Source organism: Phaenicophaeus curvirostris, chromosome 10 (genome assembly GCF_032191515.1).
Source record: "Phaenicophaeus curvirostris isolate KB17595 chromosome 10, BPBGC_Pcur_1.0, whole genome shotgun sequence".
Lineage (NCBI taxonomy): Eukaryota > Metazoa > Chordata > Aves > Cuculiformes > Cuculidae > Phaenicophaeus > Phaenicophaeus curvirostris.
The window spans coordinates 15016662-15036245 of record NC_091401.1 but is presented as its reverse complement, the minus strand read 5'-3'; the positions used below and the strand labels follow the sequence as shown (position 1 = coordinate 15036245).

At 42.2% G+C, this 19584-nt stretch overlaps 1 protein-coding gene across 6 annotated transcripts in view; it reads right to left on the bottom strand.

Moving 5' to 3' along the window:
* The window catches only part of LOC138724681 (glypican-5-like), a 480713-nt gene that overhangs the window by 59320 nt on the left and 401809 nt on the right, over positions 1 to 19584 (bottom strand). Inside the window, exon 8 of one of the 6 annotated variants that reach the window (XM_069864876.1) lies at positions 9060 to 9770. The exons of 4 other annotated variants lie outside the window; for them this stretch is intronic. In XM_069864876.1, coding sequence (XP_069720977.1) covers positions 9753 to 9770 — 18 coding nt within the window. In that variant the 3' untranslated portion in view covers positions 9060 to 9752. Of the gene's footprint in view, positions 1 to 9059; positions 9771 to 19584 lie in introns of those variants that run through there. One more of the 6 variants, XM_069864873.1, reaches the window with a different exon arrangement.

Below are 19584 nucleotides of genomic sequence, written 5' to 3'. Positions count from 1 at the left end.
GCAGAAACTGGAAAGATGGAAAGTGTTCCAGAAATGTAAATGTAATCTGAGATCATTGCTTGCACATCAATAGTTCTGAACAACTATCAGTTTACTCACTTGATAATAAAAATGAGCTATTGTATTGAGAAAGCACACACTGTTCTTTTGCCAGTATAAACTGTGATAGAAATGCAATGAATTCCTCCATTTTATCATAATATAAACATTAGTCCCAGAGGAACCTGTGATTCCTAGACCTATGTCAACGATGACTGTGGAGAAGGGACACTGGCTGGCAAGGTACACGGTTGGAAAAGGGTAGTCTGCCACTGCACTCAAAATTCATTATGGCAAAATGCAGCTAGAGCTCCTCTTCAATTCCACCTTGCAATGGAGCTAACAGAAAGGAGGGGGAGAAAAACTATGTGCTAAATATTTGGAATATATCAGTATTCTGAGGACACTTAAAGAAAAATGGACAACCTTCAGACTGCCATTAAAGTAAATTAAGAATAAATCATGGAAATAGGTGTATTCTGACACTGCCTGGACTCCTTTCCTTCACTGTCATTCTCCTTTTCGGCTGCGGTAAAGGCACTATTTCTCTTCTGCCTCTTATATCATCCCAGCCTGCTGACTTCAGCTCTCTGGGGCCAACTGATTAAATTAAGATCTCACTCAGGTAAATCTATTCCCCTCTTTCAGTTGGCCATGTCCAGCATTGTAACTTGATTGGCCTCTATAAATCAGACAGACTGAAATGTATTAATTCGTTTATTTTCTTGATCTTGACTTAACCAAAAACCTAAGGTAAGATTTAATGCTGTCAGTGAGGCTGTTGGGTTTTAAAAGCTTTCCTCTCAGTGACTGCTTAATGCACTACATAACAAGCATTAAATAATACATTAGGAGATTCTGCCTTTACCCTTTCCATGGGAAGGACTACATTCTGAATTCTCTCTCTGTCTGTACAGCAGTCTCTTCTGATGCCATTCATTGCCAATTCTAATTTGGGATTTAATTGGGTAAAATGGCACTTTATTTAAAATGCCCTGTTTCCTCTCTTCTAAACAATAAATAAAAATAGTCTCAAGCCCTAACTCAGTTCAATATCTTTTCCAATCTCATATTTAGTTTTTAAGCAGTGTAGAGATTTCATGGTTTATTCCTGTTTCCTCAGAGTTCCTATTGCTTACTTATAACAGGGTTTTGGCTAAAAGACTCAGAGTTAAATGAGTTCTTCCTCTTAAATCTTTTTCTCAGAGTCAGAGATGGTTATGTTGAGTCTATTACTGATGTTAAAGCGGAAAAAAAACCAGTGAGCTTAGGAAAAATAAAGTCAGTGTGAAGACTAGCATGGAAATGAAACTCCAGTTTCTACAACACAAACCTCAGATGTTCAGTACCCATGAAAATCAAGAGTATGAATTAATAAAACCAACCAGCCAAGCCCCATAACTTTAGTTTGTTGCACTATTTACTTTCTGTGTTTTAAAGGCATTATGGTTCTCTGTTCAAAGCTTTCTCTATCACAAGAAACTTTCTTTCTATCATCAGTCCTTCTCTCCTTTCCGGAAAAGGAGTGGTTAAAATCTTTGAAGGCTTCAGCTTTCCTCAGGCTAAGACATTTGATGGCCTTTGGGACACCGGCATATGAATATTATTTGGCACTGATTATTTATCACTGCATCGTGATGGCTACACAGCTCCTGCAGTAGCTACTGCACTGTTCCCTTATCAAGACTCCCAGTGCAGATATTCAAACCCTGCCAAATGGGGTACTTAGTGAAGGCAGCTGACTGCCCAAGCAGCTTTTGTGAACAACCTTTCGGGACTTTTGCTGAGGACAAGGTCTGTTGGGTTCAGTGAAGATGGCTCAGAGTCCATCTAGGCCCCAAGATTACTGTGAGAGCAGAGAACAGCTCACTTAGTCCATCGGATTGAGTCCACTTCCTTAGCCGAACTTTCCCAGGTGTTAACTGCTATTAAATTCACATCTTGACAACATAAACAAAGCACATAATGAAAATTTCTTGACCTCAATGATTAAAGCATTTAGGATTATCTTCACCTCAAAGATCTAACCACAGATCTCTACTCAGTAATGCATGTGCCACCTTGATGGCACTGAACTTCTCATAAATACTTATATGGATCAATACTACTCCTCAGAGAGATGAACTAGGATAAAAGGGAGAGCCAAAACTGCCACTGCCATCTAATTTAGGAACAGGAAACCTCCTCTATAGTGGGGGCTGAGCGTGCCTTTTAAACACACTTTGTGACCCTCACATTAAATCATATAATAGTTTGGATTGGAAGGGACTTCTAAAGCCTATCCAGTCCAGGCCCCCTACAGTAAGCAGGGACATCTTCAATCAATCAGCTTGTTCAGAGCCCCATCCAACCTGACCTTGAACAGTACCAGGGATGGCACATCTACCACCTCTCTGGGCAATCTGGGCCAGTGTTTCACCACACTAAAAAGTGTCTTCCTATTATCTAGTGTGAATCTCCTTCTTCTAGTTTAGAACCATCAGCCCTTGTCCTGTTGTTACAGAGCCTGCTAAAAAGTCCATCCCCATCTTTCTTATGAGTCCTCTTCGAGTACTGAAAGGCTTCCTAGAGCCTTCTTCTCTCTCAACATTTTCTCATAAGAGAGATGCTCAATTCCTCTGACCTCTAGACCCATTCCAATAATCCCATGTCTGCCGTCTGCCCTCTGCTGAGGTCTCCAGAGCTGGACACAATACTCCAGATGAGGTCTCACAAGAGTGGAGTAGAGGGGTGGAATCACCTCCCTTGACCTGTTGGCCATGCTTCTTTGGATACAGTTGGCTTTCTGGGCTGCATGTGCATGCTGCTGGGTTATGCCCAGAAAGACACACCTTAATCTTAGCCAGTAATTATACAGAGGAATAACAACGTGGTTATTATTTTTTTAGGTAATTACCAGGTTACCTGTCACAAGTTCAAGCTATATTGACACCACAGATGCTAGTTGCCCCTGCCTAGCCTAAATGATTTGCAGTTAGTAGAGATTATCAAAGATGTAAATATTTACTGTTGCACTTACATGCTGTTGCTCACTAATGAACAGCATCAGCAAGGTCTAAAATGTCCATTGAGGCTTCTTGTTGTCCTACTAAGGGAGGAATAAGTTCATCTACTTAACAGCACTCCCTTTATTTACTTGCTCTTCTCTTGATCTGACTTGAGCTCAGTCCTTTCTCTGCGATTGCAAGTGATAAGGCAGTGATAGAGAGTCTTTCCCTGTGAAGATTTGCCAGGGCCGCTGAATTTGCCTCATCTCTCATTGGCCTCAAGCTAAACATTGTCTCCACTGAACTGAAGGGTCAATTCAAAGGCTCCCCTAGACAGGTTGCTGCTGCTCCCAACAGAGAGGAAGAGGCAGAAAAGGCAGAAAGGGAAGGGCAGTTGATTGGGCTGATCTCATGTTGGGGGAAGCTGGATTAGTTTTGGGGAAGCCTTGTTTGAGCTGCCCCAGCACCTTTCAGATCCATCCCTTGTTGCCTGTCACCTCTGGCAGCTGAGCAGAGAGGGCCACTGGCAGACTCCACTTTGTACAGCAGGGCAAACGCTAAGGAGGGTGGGCTTGTGGAAGCAATGGGCTTGTGCCTCGGGACCTTCATTCCTCCGGCAGTATACTTGGGATTAATCGTGGTGTCTGCTTACATCTAAGGCTATGGATCATCACACCAAGCAAGTGTACAACCCCTGCAAGGTAATTCTGAACAAAAACAAACCAGAAAGCTTTGCCAGACTGATCCTGTAAATGTTAATTATAGCAGCCCAGTCTCTGAAGGGGAGAGGCACTGGCAGCAGGTAATTGATGTGCATCAATCCACTGCTCCCACAACAAAATGGAGATTTTGAACACATTTCCATCAATTCTACACCACGAGCTGCTGGGGTGAACTTTTAACCCAGTTATCTGGGGAGTGAGTGGGATGGAGAAAAGAAGGGGATATTGTTTCTGCTTTCTTAGAATAATTACATGATGTTAAACCTGTCCATTTCTTGCTAGACTTTCATGCAAACATGGTGCTTCAAAAAGACAGAAAGTCAGCATCTATGATAGCAAATTAATGCCTTGGTCTTGAATGCCTCATCACAGTTGTAGTGATAATGCAGGTCTAAAGTTAACTGGTCACTACCTGCATTTACTCTCCACATTCCAGCTCAGTTGCCTGATAAATTTCACTTTGATCACAGGTTTGGTTTCAGCTGACAGTTTCATAAGAGAAAGCTACATGCAACTTGGTGGAATGGGCTTTTAAATTACAGTAGATTCTGCAGCGTTATTATTAGCTTTTTATCACCTCTGGCAGCAAAAGCTGAAATTACTTTTACATATTCAAAGGAAGGAGCACTGAAATTGCAAAGCAGTGCTGTCATCATAAAATATACCAACAATTTCCAAATAATCTATTATCCTGACAATAAGACCAACACTAATTATTTCCATTTATAGCTGCAGCAGGCAAATGGAAACAGGAATGCTGTGGAAATGGCAATGTATGAAGTCCCAAAGTGGGATGAACTCGTGATGCAATTCTCCACATTTTGGAGTCTGCTATATAATACTAGTCAGTAAAAGGCAGGTGTAACAGATTCATTTTGGAGCCAGAAGAACGGAGCAATTAACAGCTCTGCAGCTTCCTGTGTATGTACTGTTCTATCCTTTTCTCTTTCAAACTGAGAATATTTTTTCCATTTAAGCCTTCTTAGGGAAACTTGACCTTTGGAGGAAAGTATCGTTTAACCAGAAAAGTGAAGAACTACAGGTGTTACTACCAAAAAGATCACTTTCTTCATTGAACTACTGAGTTGTGTTACATTTGGGCCAGCCTCTCCAGAATGACAGAATCATAGAATGGTTTGAGTTGGAAGGGACTTTAAAGCCTGCTATGGGCAGGAATATTTCCCACTGGACCAGGCTGCTCAAAGCCCTATCCAACCTGGCCTTGAACACCTCCAGGGATGAGGCAGCCACCACTTCTCTGGAAAATCTGGATCAGGGCCTCCCCACCCTTATCGTGAAGGATTTGTTCTTAATATCTAATCTCAGTCTGCCCTCTTTACACTTAAAACCATTCCCCCTCATCCTGTCACTACACTCCCAGATTAAGAGTGTAGCCTCTCACCAGCTTTCCCGGAGGCCCCTTTGTGTACTGGAAAGCTGCTATGAGGTCTCCTCAGAGCCTTCTTTTCTCCAGGCCAAACAACTCCAACTCTCTCAGCCTATCCTCATATGGGAGATGCTCCAACCTTCGGATTATTTTCACGGCCTCCATGGTCTCCTCTGGACTTGCTCCAACAGATCCATGTCCTTCCTGTGCTGGGGACTCCAGAACTGAATGCAGGGCTCCAGGTGGGGTCTCATCCAGAGCACAGAAAAGTGGCAGAATCCCCTCTCTCTGCCCAGCCTATATTTTTGCTTGGGATTGTCCTGACCCAGGTGCAGGACCTTGCACTGGGCCTTGCTGAACATCATGAGGTTAGCACAGACACACCCCACCAGCCTGCCAAGGTCCCTCTGAAGAAAAGTCATGGGACAAGATGGCAAGTGTTAACTAATGTTTTCCATTTCAGTTCTGTGATCTTTCTGTTTCTCTTTCTAAGGCGTATATGACTGAAGAAAAGTTGGCCTTGTAATGTAATGAATTGAGACAAGGATTATCTATGTCCGGTTTTTAATTCTGCGTTAAACTCTCTGTGATCTTTGCAGATCAATTGTCCCGGTAGGCCAGTGAGAGAACTACTTTATCTCCTACACATTTTGTACATTCTGGATAAAAATACAATAAAGAAAAGGCAGGAAGAACCGTGAGACAATTTGTGATACCAGGTGCCTGGAAGCCACACTTATGTGAAATAGCAGGTCCATCCCCCATTCCCAATCAATCCTTTGTCTATATACATATGAAGGCAATATATACGTATAGAGAGAGAATAGGACATTATCTCAGCCACACTGCTGTAAGGAAACCTGTCACTGTGTTTGTTTGGCTTTTGATATACAGCTGCCATAGCAAACTCTGCATGATTGTATTAGTTCTCAGGGATAAAAAGTAAAACCACGTGTATAACCGCCTCAGCTCCTGCCACAGTAAATGTCAAGGTAGAACAATCCATCTTTTCCTTGTGAAGAAATAACCTAGCTTAATAAACCTTGTGTGAATCAGCAATAGTTCCATTTATCAGTCAGTCATCTGCAAGAAATGGTTTTGTCATTTTGTTTATATTAATATGGGACTTATTCAAATGTAGACAAGCTGAAAGTACAAGCTTAAAGCATGCTAAACATCTTTTACATTTCCTGGAAACATCTGTTTTCAGTCTAGTCCTAGGCACATGTTTGTGGTTGCATGTTTAAGTTTGTTTAGTTTGCCAGATATCTCATAGATATTGCAGCACAGCTGTCATGATATCCTGAAACACAGCATGGAAGTATCTGTAAAACATGATGTTCTCAGTAAATCTGTTGAACTTCTGGTTTAACTTTCTTGTAATGAAAGAAAGAACTAAAAGCTCTGTGACAGCCTTCTGCCATCACTATATGGTGAAATTAATTAGTTAGGTTTAGAAATTTTGTACGTGCCTCACTGGTAATATCCAGAAGACAGAGAGTGATCCTGATATCACATGCCTCACATGCTCAAAACTTGTATTAAACTTAATGGGAGTTTGGGGGAAGCGAGGAATGCAGGAATGACCTTTATGGTTAAAGATGAATGTGTGCTCTAGACTTCAAACATTAGATGCCCCTGCCAGCCTGGAGTGTACAAGTGATCAGCACGCCAAGTGCCAAAGGCATCTGCTAAATATCACACCACAGCTCAAAGCTGTAATTAAGAAAAATATAAACTAGCTTAAGGAAGAAAAACATTAGTAATAATTGAAAATGCTTAGGCTGTTGCTTTTATCCTGATGATCTCATTAGTTTTGGTTATAGAAACAGTTCTCACATTGGCTGATGCGAGGCATACTTTGTGCTCTCATTCTACCCACATCTTTCACAGTTAACTTTTATTGCTCAATACAAAGGTCAAATAGAAGGCTTAATTGAATTGTATATAGGGAAACTATAAACTTATTTTGGATGGGACTACAAAAACATTTAAAGCCATCACAACTCCTCTCCCACAGATACTCCTTAATTTCTTGAGAAGAAAAAGCATGTGTTGCTGGCACACTTTCCTTTAAGGGAAAACTGTATCTTTTCTTGATTGAAAATGTACTTGTTATAAAAAGCCAGTCTTTTCAAGAACTGCTAATTGTATTTGCAACTGACATTTGTAACGACAATTTTAATTTAGCTCTGTAGCTCTGAACAGACAAAACTCCATTTTGCAAAAAGACTGGGTATGATCTTACACTAGCAGCAATGTAACTTCAACTCATTGCAAGGATCTGAACTTCATATGCTCAACTTGAAACGGAGATTGTACCCCCAAACCAAATACTATTACCCACTCGCCTGAAGCTAGGCAAATGTCTTGCAGCCCTGAGGCCTAAAACTGAAAAGTAGCACCTCTCTCAGCTGAAAAAACCTCACAGGTTGTGTATAGGCACCATTTAAAGTTCCTCTGTGCTGTAAGCAGAAAATCCCATAGCTTCAGAGGAAGGTAATTTTGGAGCATGCTACGGCCTGCACACCAGCAACATCAATCCACAAGATAGTTTAGGCTTCCATGTGACAAATTAGTTGCCAGAGTCGAGTGTTTTTGCACCACTGAGACCCTCAAAGCTCCCATTCTTCTGCTCTCTAGCCCAAGGGTGTAACAACTCTATATCATTCAGTTTCCATCTTCAAAAGCCCTACACTATTTACATCTCTGCAGCTGAGATGAGCATACAAACACAGAGCTGTGAGCTCCATGATCCTTTTGGCACTGGGATGGAGGTCCAGGATAGCCTGCAGGGCTCCTATCCTCTGCCAGACCTCGTCAGCATAGGCTTGCAGGATCACACCGAACAGCAATGGAGCAGGCAGACATCTGCCAGCTAGAGCAGTGGTTAAAATGGGCACCAATGATATGATATAGAGGTTCAAATCCTTCCTGTGGCTGATTTAGAAGGGGTGCTTGAACCTGGGTCTCTGCTGCTCTATCCAGTCAGAAAAGGTGTGCAGAGACAGGCATATCCCAGACCAAAGCAGGCTCTGCAATGTTGCTACTTGCTCTAAGTACTTGGGTCTACCCTGAGACCAAAATGGCCCAAAATACACTGGAAAGAACTACTCAAATTAAGTAACAGGGTGTCAGCAAAAAGAGAAGAGAGAACAAAAAATGTTCTGTGCTATGAAGTGAGGTCTCTTTGTAACTCCATGAGGAGCGGGTAAAGAGGCAGGAAGATGGACCGCTGTCTGCTTAGGGAGCCATGGACTCAGGCTTTAGCATAGGCAGATGTCATATCTGTAAGGACCTAACAGAAGAGTTCCTTCGCCTCCGACCAAAGAGCTCTGTGGCTCAGGGCAGAGACCTTTCAGCTCACAGTTACCTTTGTGAGGCAGGGTGCATTCCAGAAATATGCTTCAAGCAGCCCAGCTAAATCCCTAAATACAATAACCATAAACAAGGCATCAACTTCCAGCACGACAGACATGGAAAACGAATCACAAACATTTTTAAAAGACATCTGAAAGTTTCTTTCACCCTGTGAACATGCTGCTGTCATTATTCCTCACTCTTTAAAAATCCAGTCAAATTCTTTCAGCTATAGCCATTGCTCCCCAAGAAACTCGGGCAGACGTGACTCCTCTTGCAAGATTCTGAAGTCACTAGATCCCAACAGCAGCAGTGAGGATTTAAGATGTTTCTTGTATTTCTGTCATTGCCTGAGCACAGATAGGAACCTCATACTAAAAATCTTTTCAAGAGGTTCTAATAGGATATAATCATGTTTGATGTTTAATTACAGGGTAAGCATTGAAATCACTTCAATCCACTTATCATCTGATTTCTTTTGACCTAGATGACAAAAAGGATTAGTTATAATGCCAAAGCATAGTTCTAGTCCTTAGATCAATCAGTGGGAAACATCTGTTTATTGAATCTTTCCAGTGTTTCATTTCAGTCAGAACTGAAATCAAAAGGAACTATGGCAAGATATTATCCCAGATTTATCATTTTAGACTTAATATCAAGAGCAGTAAAGGAAAACATCACAGCATTAGGCTTGCTTCAGCGCTGGTATGGGAAGTTTAAATTAGTCTTTTCTCCTGCTCCAGTTTAGCAACTATTCAGCATGCATATCCTCAGCTTCATATTGCTAGGTTTATCCGGCCAACCAGAACCCCAGCTCTATCACAGTTGCCAGTTATTGATGGAGAGAATGATTAGAGCCATCACTCTGCTGAATATCCATGGCAAGAAGAACATGTTTCATGTGAAAATACCAAATGGCTTAAAAGCGTTATCTTATTAGTAGCATGCAATGAAACTGATGAACCCTTATCACATTCAGCAGGGTGACGCATACTCAAATCAACACAAATGGAAAGAAGGTATACAACAAGGGGTAAAAAATAAACTTTTCTAATAAAAGTCTTACAAAATGAAGCACTGTTAGCACGTGTAGAAGATTATGCTCAATCAGCGTTTGAGCTGTGGAGCAAATAAAGGAAGGAAATTCCTATTTGAAGCTGGCAGTGAACTCATTCCCCAGTCCTGTTCTGGGCGGGTGTGAACTGTTCTTTCCAGTTTTCATGGGAGACATCTACATCAAAACCACCAGCACTCAGTTTAGCTAGTCTGCCAACCCTGTGGTACATAACAGACAGAGGGTTATAAATTCTTCCCCTTTTTCAGGGTATCAATGTTACTAAACCCTACATCAGCCAGGGTTCTTCCACTTTGCCATCTAGAAAATACATTTCCGAACATAGCCCACACATTGGATAAAAACTCTTTGCAGTTTTAACTCCATCATGAAAATGATAAAAAAAACATGTTTGAAAGTAATGAACAGTACATTGAAACTCAAAGGTCTGAAACCTTCAGCTGGCTTCTCTCTGCAATGATGTGCTCAAGCTTGACTGCCCAGGTGAGACTAGTGACAAAGCCTGCATGGTTCCCAAAGACCTTCTCCAGACACCTGCAGCACCTCTCCAACAGATCATACCAGGGGGCTAAGGGTGGCAATGAGAAAATGTATTAGTTTTTAAGCAGGAAGACGTTTGAGAATATGAAAGCAGCAGGGTGTTGCTGCAAGTAAGTGGAGAGCAATGAGAGTCTCCAGATCAGGAAACTGAATGAGCTTGAATGAACATGTGAAGGTTCATCTCTTCTTGTTTCTATGTGCAGAATTTCCATGGACATACGCAGAGAACTTTTTAGGTGATTGAGCATGTGGCTTGATTTCTGTGTGCTTCCACCGAAGCACAGAAGCTTTGACAGGCACTCAATCTTCTCTGAGACTTATCTGTTACTGCCAATTTCCTTCTGGCATAAGAGCTCCAATAAAGGCAAAAAACCCACTGGAAGTTCATGAGAGCTGACACTATGTGCTGCGATGGATCTGTTGGCACCGCTACTGTCTATTATGCAAATATACATCAGTGGACTTTGTAAAACATAAATTATGTAAATGGCCATTAGCAACTCTTCAAAATGCAGATTACTTGCCTGATGTTTGGTGACAATATCTCTGATGTGAACCTGCACTCAGGGACTGCTATGCTACAGCCTGTGGATGTCTAGGCCTAGCAAATGTTACTCTGCATGCACAGTCAATCTTGGTATGATGGACTCGTGCTGTAAAAGTCAACGGTGCCACGATCTGCTTGAGCTGCATATCACTGACATTGTGGGTTTAAAGAGGCCCTCCAATTCACTGTTGTAGCAGTGCTCCAAAAGATCCGATCTGGAACTCAGATATGCACTAGTTCATTTAAAATTACAGAAGGTTCTTCCATTTAATTAAGACTTTGCATTTCAATTGACGCATGCCAGACTTAGACAAGTCTGCATGAAGCCATGTGATTCATTCTCCTGTAGGGATAAAGGTTTGAGTCCTTATTCTCCACCTCTGTAATCCAGTTCCTGGGTCAGAACTGAGTCAAAGCCAAAATATAAACAGCAGAGACAAGCAGGAAGTTGGGCTTGACTATGAGCTCTGGCCACAAGCTTGACACAGTAGGTTTGGGTCGATTCTTCAGCGTACTTGGTACTCATTAGGAAAGATGGGCTCCCACTCAGGAATTAAATTGAACAGTTAGGGTTTTTTTTATGGTGTTTTTTTTTTAAGAGCATACTAAGCATCTTAGATTCCTCTCAGTAGGCTAATTCCTGACACATGAGATTTATAAAAATCTAGGCCAAGCAACACATCCTTTGCTAGAAAAGAAAACATCATCGAGTATTTACATGGGTAAAGAACTTCGGGAAACTGGGTTTTGAGGAGTAGTAAACTCAGCATATCCGTTGCACTCCATTAATTCTTGCTTAACTTGAGTCGAGGTGGGTGAAATTTACCTTTATACCTCAACAGCCTCTTCGTATTTGAAGCAACTGTATCAAAGTAGCTTACCAAGGGCATCTTTCTATTTGTAACTTCAAAGAACATTTATTCAGAGATAGCATGCAAGGATCATATAATTGGAGCCAGCTGATGGAGAAAGGTGCGTGTACTGAGCTAGCTGGGGAAAAAAAACATCTAGTTTAAGGATAGATTAGAGATCTGAAGCAAAGTTCATAGACTGAAGTGTTACAAAGCAGGGATAGCAGTTTCACAGAGCAGCAGAGACAGTGCAAGGTGAATAGAAGTGTCTTTCTAATCACTGTTGGCTGAGTAGTATTCCCTGAGCCATGAACCAGTTCTTAAAAAAAAAAGGAGCTGAGAAGACAATTTGCAACCACTCAGGTTTCTCTACTAGGCTGGTTAGGCTCCTTGGGACATGGACAATAATTTCTGTGGGTCTACAGTAGCTAAGCATTGTAGGGTCATGACCTTGATTTAGGCATTCATGCATTACTCTTGCATCAATAACGGGAAAACGTATATCTTGATAATTAAAGAAGAGCAAAGAACAACCCCAGACAATTTCACTTGAACAGAAACTCAACATTTACTGATATCCACAACAGTTACCAGGTTGCCAGCCGTTTAGTAAGGTTGCAATCAAACCTTAAACTAGAAGCCCCACAGATTTGCAGACATCTAGTCTACATCTAGTTAATTTAGATTAAAGACATTCAAAATAATTATAAAAGATAGAAATATTCTTTTTACTGAACCTTCTCCAACTGATATGTGTTGAGATATGCACTAAACAACTTCCTTCTGACCACTGACTTCGTACGCTCAAGCAATGCAGGCTAATTACATCTTCAAAGCCTAAGCAAGTCAAGACAGGCTGTTGTAACAGGGAACAGAGATATTCCTGTGATATGTCACCAAAACAACTCCTAAGTTCTGACATGGCAATTCCACAAAATGGAAGATATTGTGAGATGAGACCTAGCAACACCCAAAGCATTTATTTGTAGCTATGGTATGGGAGAAGAAAAGGCAGAAGGAGAGACAATCTCATATCTCTTTCTTTGCAACAAACAGTTGCAACTCGCTGAATAATAAAAGCAACCTGATGCAGCTCTATAAACATAGTTTTCTTGAAAAATATCAAGGGACAGAAATCTTGTTCATGTAAGGATTACTGTTGTATCAACACTTAAGTGAAAAGTCACCTTGTCCTTAAAAGTCCCTTTGTCCCTTCAAAGTTCTTTGAGCATTGGCTGATGCTCGGTCTTTTCCCCCCCTTGCTGTTCCACCAGTTTCTGTTTAGAAAAATGGAAACGCATTTCTTAATTTATAAATTATAACTCTTACACCAAGGTGAGTTTGAAAATGAACTGAGAAGTGTCTGAAGCTAGCTTTGGACTTTACTATTACTAACCAGTTACACAGGGATATTTTCTGGTAATAGGTTTTGCTTAAAACTGAGCATCTGTCAGAGCATCTGAGAAACAGAAATCATTTTACCAACTGTGAATCAGAGCATGACAGACTACAGATGAGCAGGAGAAGAGGTGGCAACACAGAGCTCGCCCAGGCATCCCCTGTTTAGCCATGCAGGAAAAGGAAAGGTACAGGATGGTGAGAATAGGGTACACGGCCACAACCAAGAACGCAAAACTTCTATTTGCATTGAAACTGGCAGGGGTGTTGAGGGTCACAGGAAGGGCTCAGCCCCAGTGAAAGGGAGACTAAGAAAAACATCTTCCTGCTGAGAAATAAGACTGAGTGGCAGAGGACACAGACAAGCCTGAGGTATTAGAAGCCTTCTCTGCATTGGCTTCACCAACAAGATCGTTGTTCAGGTTCCTGTAGCCGAGTCTGCAGAGGGAAGTATTACCCATGGTAGAAGAAAATCAAGTTAGGGAGCGCATGTTGGTGCTGGATTGAGGACCAGTTGCACAGGAAGCTGGCTACAGAAAGCTGTAAAAACTCTCTCATTGAAGGTATTAAAAACCAGAATAGGCAGACAGGAACTGTTTTGGTTGGAGCGTTCTGGCTTGGAGTACAAATACACACTAGAGAAGCTTCTTCACCTCCGTTTTCAGTCTTCCAGTGTTCTATTCATTTTGTAGAATCTATTCCATGTGAAAAGCAAATGAAAACGAACTACTCAATCAGTTTGTGGCTAAATTTGTAACTATAAAAGCTGAGGGTGAACATCTTGTAAAAGGAATATACATTGGCAGCTATTGCTGATGAAGTGCTATCAATAGTCATTAAAGCTGAAAATGGCAAGGTGTTGGCAAAGTGAGAGGAATTACTGCAGAAAGTAAAAAGCCAATCTGTATGATGAACAGAGTGTACATAAAGTAGAGCAAATTACCAGACACACAGACATGAGAGCACAGAGGCATGGGAGCTGATTAGGAAGTCCTTGTGAAGAAACTTTGAAGGCCGGCCAGTTCCTTCTAATTCTCTGGCACCCGTTCCAGCTGCTCAGCTAGTGAAAAGAGCACTGTCTGTGATGTGAGCAAACACGTGGTCATGGATTACAGGGAAATGATGGATGTGCAATACCATTGCGAATGGCTGCTTGGAACTGCCTTCCCCCTTTCAGAACAATCCTGCTTTTCAAAGCCTCAGTAATCTTGGATGAATGCCAAAGAGGGAGACTTGAAAGGCCCAACTCCTGAATTTCTCAGTGAGGAATAACCTGGGCATGTGGCTGGATGTTCTATGTGTCAGCAGGACCTCGACTGTGTGACACTTGGAGGCTCTGCTGCTGGAGTTTAACTTTGAACACCTTATTCTGTAGATTTGTAAACTGAAAGAGAGGCGATAGCCATAAGACCTCTCAAGCCCATTGACTGCTTTTTTTCCTTAAAAACAGAAGCCTGAGCTTTATTTATTTTTCACTTCCTGGGTTTTCTCAAGACATTCCTTTTTCCCAATTCTTTCTAATTAAACACAGTGGAACCCTTCTCTTTAATCTGCTAACTATTATAGAAGAAAAATAAATGACTTTCTGAACAATAATATGCATTACGGACCTCTGCTAGTTCAAATAGTGGAAACCTCAGCAGCTAAGCACCCTCAGGTGCTTTGGATTTTTTTCTATTACAGAAAAAATATGGATCATTTGAGGTTTGTGTCCAATATTGTTAATAGTGGCTTGTGCTAGGGAAAAATTAATTATAAACAGACTGAATTTCATGTAACTGAAAGCTGAGCTTGGCTTACAGTCACAAAGGGACTGATTAGGCTCAGGGTTTTTACTGGAAAATTATTATTACTTTACCTGCTATATAGAAAAATCACAAACACAATCAAAAGCCTGATTTACATGCCCATTTAAAAATTACCCATGCTTTAATTCTTCCCTTTTATGAGATGGTCTGCTGCAACTTAATTTCTTCACTGCTCTTCAGCAGAAATGATAGGAAACAGGCAACGGCAAACATCAGCCAAATGCTTTTCCAAGGCTGCGCCTAAGCATGTTGTTTATTTTCAGATAAAGTGAGCATCTATAACTCCCACCAAATTCAACACCGTGAAATGCATTTTGAAGAAAATCCAACTGTAGTGCTGTAGCAGGACTGGGATGCATGGGTTATTGGTTTTCTCTATGGGGCACCACCAAAGCAAGACAGAAGCTACACTGTGCCCAGAAACGATTCCAATGAAACTTCCCCTCTAATAGGGCTTTCTACAACAGCTGATACAGAGATGGCCAAACACAGTTTGTTTGAGCATGATCAGTATCTGGGACAGCATTTCTTGGTACATACTAGAGAGAAGCCAGACTGCCCTAACACTCCTATCGCATGCATGTTGTAGCTGCCAGAGTGTTAAGGCACAGATCAGAATTAACAGTCAACAACAGATGTGATTGGCAACATTTTGCCTTTTGTGTGTGGAGTGGGGGAATAATGGGAGATCGTGAAAGACAGTGTGGGGATGGCATCAGGATGGGAGGAAAAAGGTGCCGACCTCTATCCTGGTCCGAAAGAGCACAGCACACAGTTTCATTTTTCTTTTACAAATATCTGACTGTTGAAATGAAAAACACACTGCATATGCAGCTGTGGGGTCCTTTCCCACTTCTTTGCACCACACTGCAGTAATGCCAGCCAACTTGATGTAAAATGCTGCTTGCCACTGTAAGTACAAGGAGGATTGTGTCTGGCCTTGCAGAGCTCTGACTGACTACCTCAAGGTCAAGGCACTAGTGAAAGAAGTCTGAATAATTCTTCCTCCACTTCCACCATCAAGCACTCCTTTTGATTTGGATAGCAAGATACAGGAGGAAACCACATCTCCAGCACTGCAGAATGCACCCAGATCAGCACACCGCTGCTCTGCGGTGCCAGCTAGATTGTGCGGCACAAAACCATAACCCAGCACAAGCAGTGAGACAGAAAGTGAGCAGACTAGCAGACACACAAATATTTGCAGATATAAAATGCTATTGATGCAGGTGTTATTCTGCACTTATTTAGCGTTTAAACCCACAAAATGAATACCATACTTTTTTAATAGCTCTGAAGTTGCATTGCCAGTGTATTACATAACTTCTAAAAGACCTGCCTGTAAAATTAATGGAAAAAAAAAATCCAAACAAACCCCAGCCTCACTCCCAGAAACACCATATCTTTTCAATCCTGGACTTCTTCAGTGGTTAAAGTCATACTTTAGTCGAACTCCTGGTGTTTGGGTACACAGCAGTCAAGTAATTTATATTCTCATTTGGAATGAGCTTTCTAAATTCTGCTTTACTACAGATGCCAGCTTCTATACTATATTCTATAATTTGCCAGTGAAAGGTTTTCTATAGAGTTAAGACATTCAAATGAATCACGTTTTCTTTGCATCTTTTTAAATGAAAGGTTGCCTTGTCTCTGTAATTCCCACTCTCCACCCTCCAGTTTCTGTTGCTTTCATTGTATAGAGCCAGACTGTGATATTTATTCCCTTATTTAACAAAGAATAGTACAACACATCAGTGAAAGCCCTTCTGAAATCAATGAGACTTTTTATGGAGTACGGTAACTACCCATTGTGAGCAGGAATGTCTCAGTCTGGCCTGAGGAAAGATCCAAGATGACACAAGTTGAAATGAATATAGTTACTCACCACTATAATACATGTTAAAGAGACCTGGGCAGTTGGAAAACAATTTCAGTAGCTGCCAAATACTTTGACCCCCTTGGGCAGGTAACCTGGCAGTTCTTAAATCAAAGCATTACTGTCTTGACACTAATTCCATAAAAATCAATGGAAGAAGTAATTTTTTACATTTCAAAAAAGTCTTGTGTTACAGGATCTCAACAGAAGTTACAAACAGTAAATGTGGCAGCACCCCTAGGAATTACTACTCCCATTTTTCAGATGAGATAATGAAGAGACTAAAATGAAGTGATCCAGGTCATGGTCAAAGAAGAAAACTGCAATTACTTTCAGAGTAGCAATACATTTGCATCCCCTCAGTCCAGAAACTAATGCAGCCAGATGTCATTTCATTCTAAGTTTGGGCATGTGCTAAAAGATATTTTACCCTATCTCCAAACCAAATTCAAACAGCATAACTAATGATATGCTGGGTTGCAAGCTTGTAGCTCACATGTAGCGTGTGATCCTTAGCCCACAATATTCTATAAGGGATTTGTTCTATCTGTGCAGCTCCAAGCACAATAGTGTCCCAATCTAACACAGGGGCTTCTGGATTAGTGAAAACCAGGAATATTTCGAGCAGAATAAATCTCCTACCATGATGGTACACATAGTGTGTACCATAACTGAATGCCTGATCTTCCTAAGAACAGGATAGGCATAAAACATGAAAGTAGAGAATGATGTTACCATTCTTAAAATAAAATTCAAATGTGACGATACAAGCACACAAGCACTTCTGCTCTTGTGAGATGTGGTAAACTGCAAGTTGGAAGTATCAAAGGCAGTGTTACAATGGAGAAAGCTGTTGGCAAATACAAGGAAAAGCGAAAGATAAAATAACTTTCCTGAAATTATGCAGACTTCTACAAGTTTCACGTCTGATGTGACACAGGTTAAGGTGAAGGTCTGATGTGATCAGTACTTTTGTGTCTGCACCTGTCTGGTGTTGGGTTTTTTTGGTACTTCCTACAATGGCCTCAACATTCTTCTTGTGGTGAGGGGCCCAGAACTGAACACAGGATTCAAGGAGCAGTCTCATCAGTGCCGAGTACAGAGGGAGAATAACCTCCCTGGACCTGCTGGTCACGCCATTTCTGATACAAGCCAAGATGCCATTGGCCTTCTTGGCCACCTGGGCACACTGCTGGCTCATATTCAGTCAGCTGTCAACCAACACCCCCAGGTCCTACTCTTCCAGGCAGCTTTCTAGACAGACTTCTCCCAGTCTGTAGCACTGCATAGGGTTGTTGTGCCCCAAGTGCAGGACCCGGCATTTGGCCTTGTTAAACCTCATCCCATTGGACTCTGCCCAGCGGTCCAGCCTGTTCAGATCCCTTTGCAGAGCTTCCCTACCCTCCAGCAGATCGACACTTCCACCCAGCTTAGTGTCATCCACAAACTTGCTAAGGGTGCACTCAATGCCTTCATCCAGGCCATTGATAAAGACATTGAACAGGGCTGGACCCAGCACTGAGCCCTGGGGAACCCCACTTGTCACTGGCCTCCAGCTGGATTTAACACCATTTACCAGCACTCTCTGGGCCCGGCCATCCAACCAGTTTTCCACCCAGGAGAGTGTGCGCCTCTCCAGTCCAGAGGCTGACAGTTTCCCAAGCAGAATGCTGTGAGAAACTGTGTCAAAGGCTTTGCTGAAGTCCAGGAAGACCACATCCACAGCCTTTCCCTCATCCAGTAGTTGAGTCACTTTGTCATAGAAGGTGATCAGGTTAGTTTGGCAAGACCTGCCTTTTGTGAACCCGTGTTGACTGGGCCTGATCACCCAGTTCTCTTGCATGTGCTTCATGATAGCACTCAAGATCACCTGCTCCATGACTTTCCCTGGCACTGAGGTCAGACTGACAGGCCTGTAGTTTCCTGGGTCTTCCCTGCAACCCTTCTTGTAGATGGGCACAACATCAGCCAGCCTCCAGTCCAGTGGGACTTCCCCAGTCTTCCAGGACTGTTGGAAGATGATGGAAAGGGGTTTGGCCAGCACATCTGCCAGCTCCTTCAATACCCTTGGATGAATCCCATCCGGCCCCATAGACTTGTGGGTGTCTAGTCGGGCTAGCAAGGCTCTGACCACCTCCTCTTGGATCATGGGAGCCTCATTTTGCTCCTCTAGCTCCTGGGTTTGTACACAGATGGAACGACTTTCTTTACAATTAAAGACTGAGGCAAAGAAGGCATTAAGTACCTCAGCCTTTTCCTCATCCCCTGTCACTGTTGTTCCTTCTGCATCCAATAGGGACTGTATGGTCTCCCTAGTCCTCCTTTTATTATTTATATATTTATAGAAGGATTTTTTGTTATCTTTCACAGACTTTGCCAATCTGATTTCTAGTTGAGCCTTAGCCCTTCTGATTTTTTCTCTACACAATCTCACTTCCCTCCTGTAGTCCACCCAAGAGGCCTGTCCCCTCTTCCAGAGCCCATAAACATTTCTCTTCTTCTTGATATCACTCAAGATCTCTCTGTTCAACCAAGCTGGTTTTCTCCCCTGCCGGCTTTTTTTCCGGAACATGGGGATGGCTTTCTCCTGAGCTGCTAGGATTTCCTTTTTGAAGAGCTCCCAGCCCTCATGGGCTCCCTTGCCCTTGAGTACTGTCTCCCATGAGACTTTGCCAACCAGCCTTCTGAACAGTTCAAAGTCTGCCCTCTGGAAATTTAATGCTACCATCCTACTAACCACCCTCTTCACTTCACCTAGAACAGAAAACCCTATCATCTCATGGTCGCTTAGTCCTAGGCGTCCTCCTACCGCCACATCCCCCACAAGGCCTTCTCTGTTCACAAACAGCAGGTCCAGGAGGGCACCTTCCCTTGTTGGTTCATTCACCAGCTGTCCAAGGAAGTTGTCTTCCACGCACTCCAGGAACCTCCTAGACTGCTTCCTTTCTGCTCTATTGTACTTCCAGCAGGTATCAGGAAGATTGAAGTCTCCCA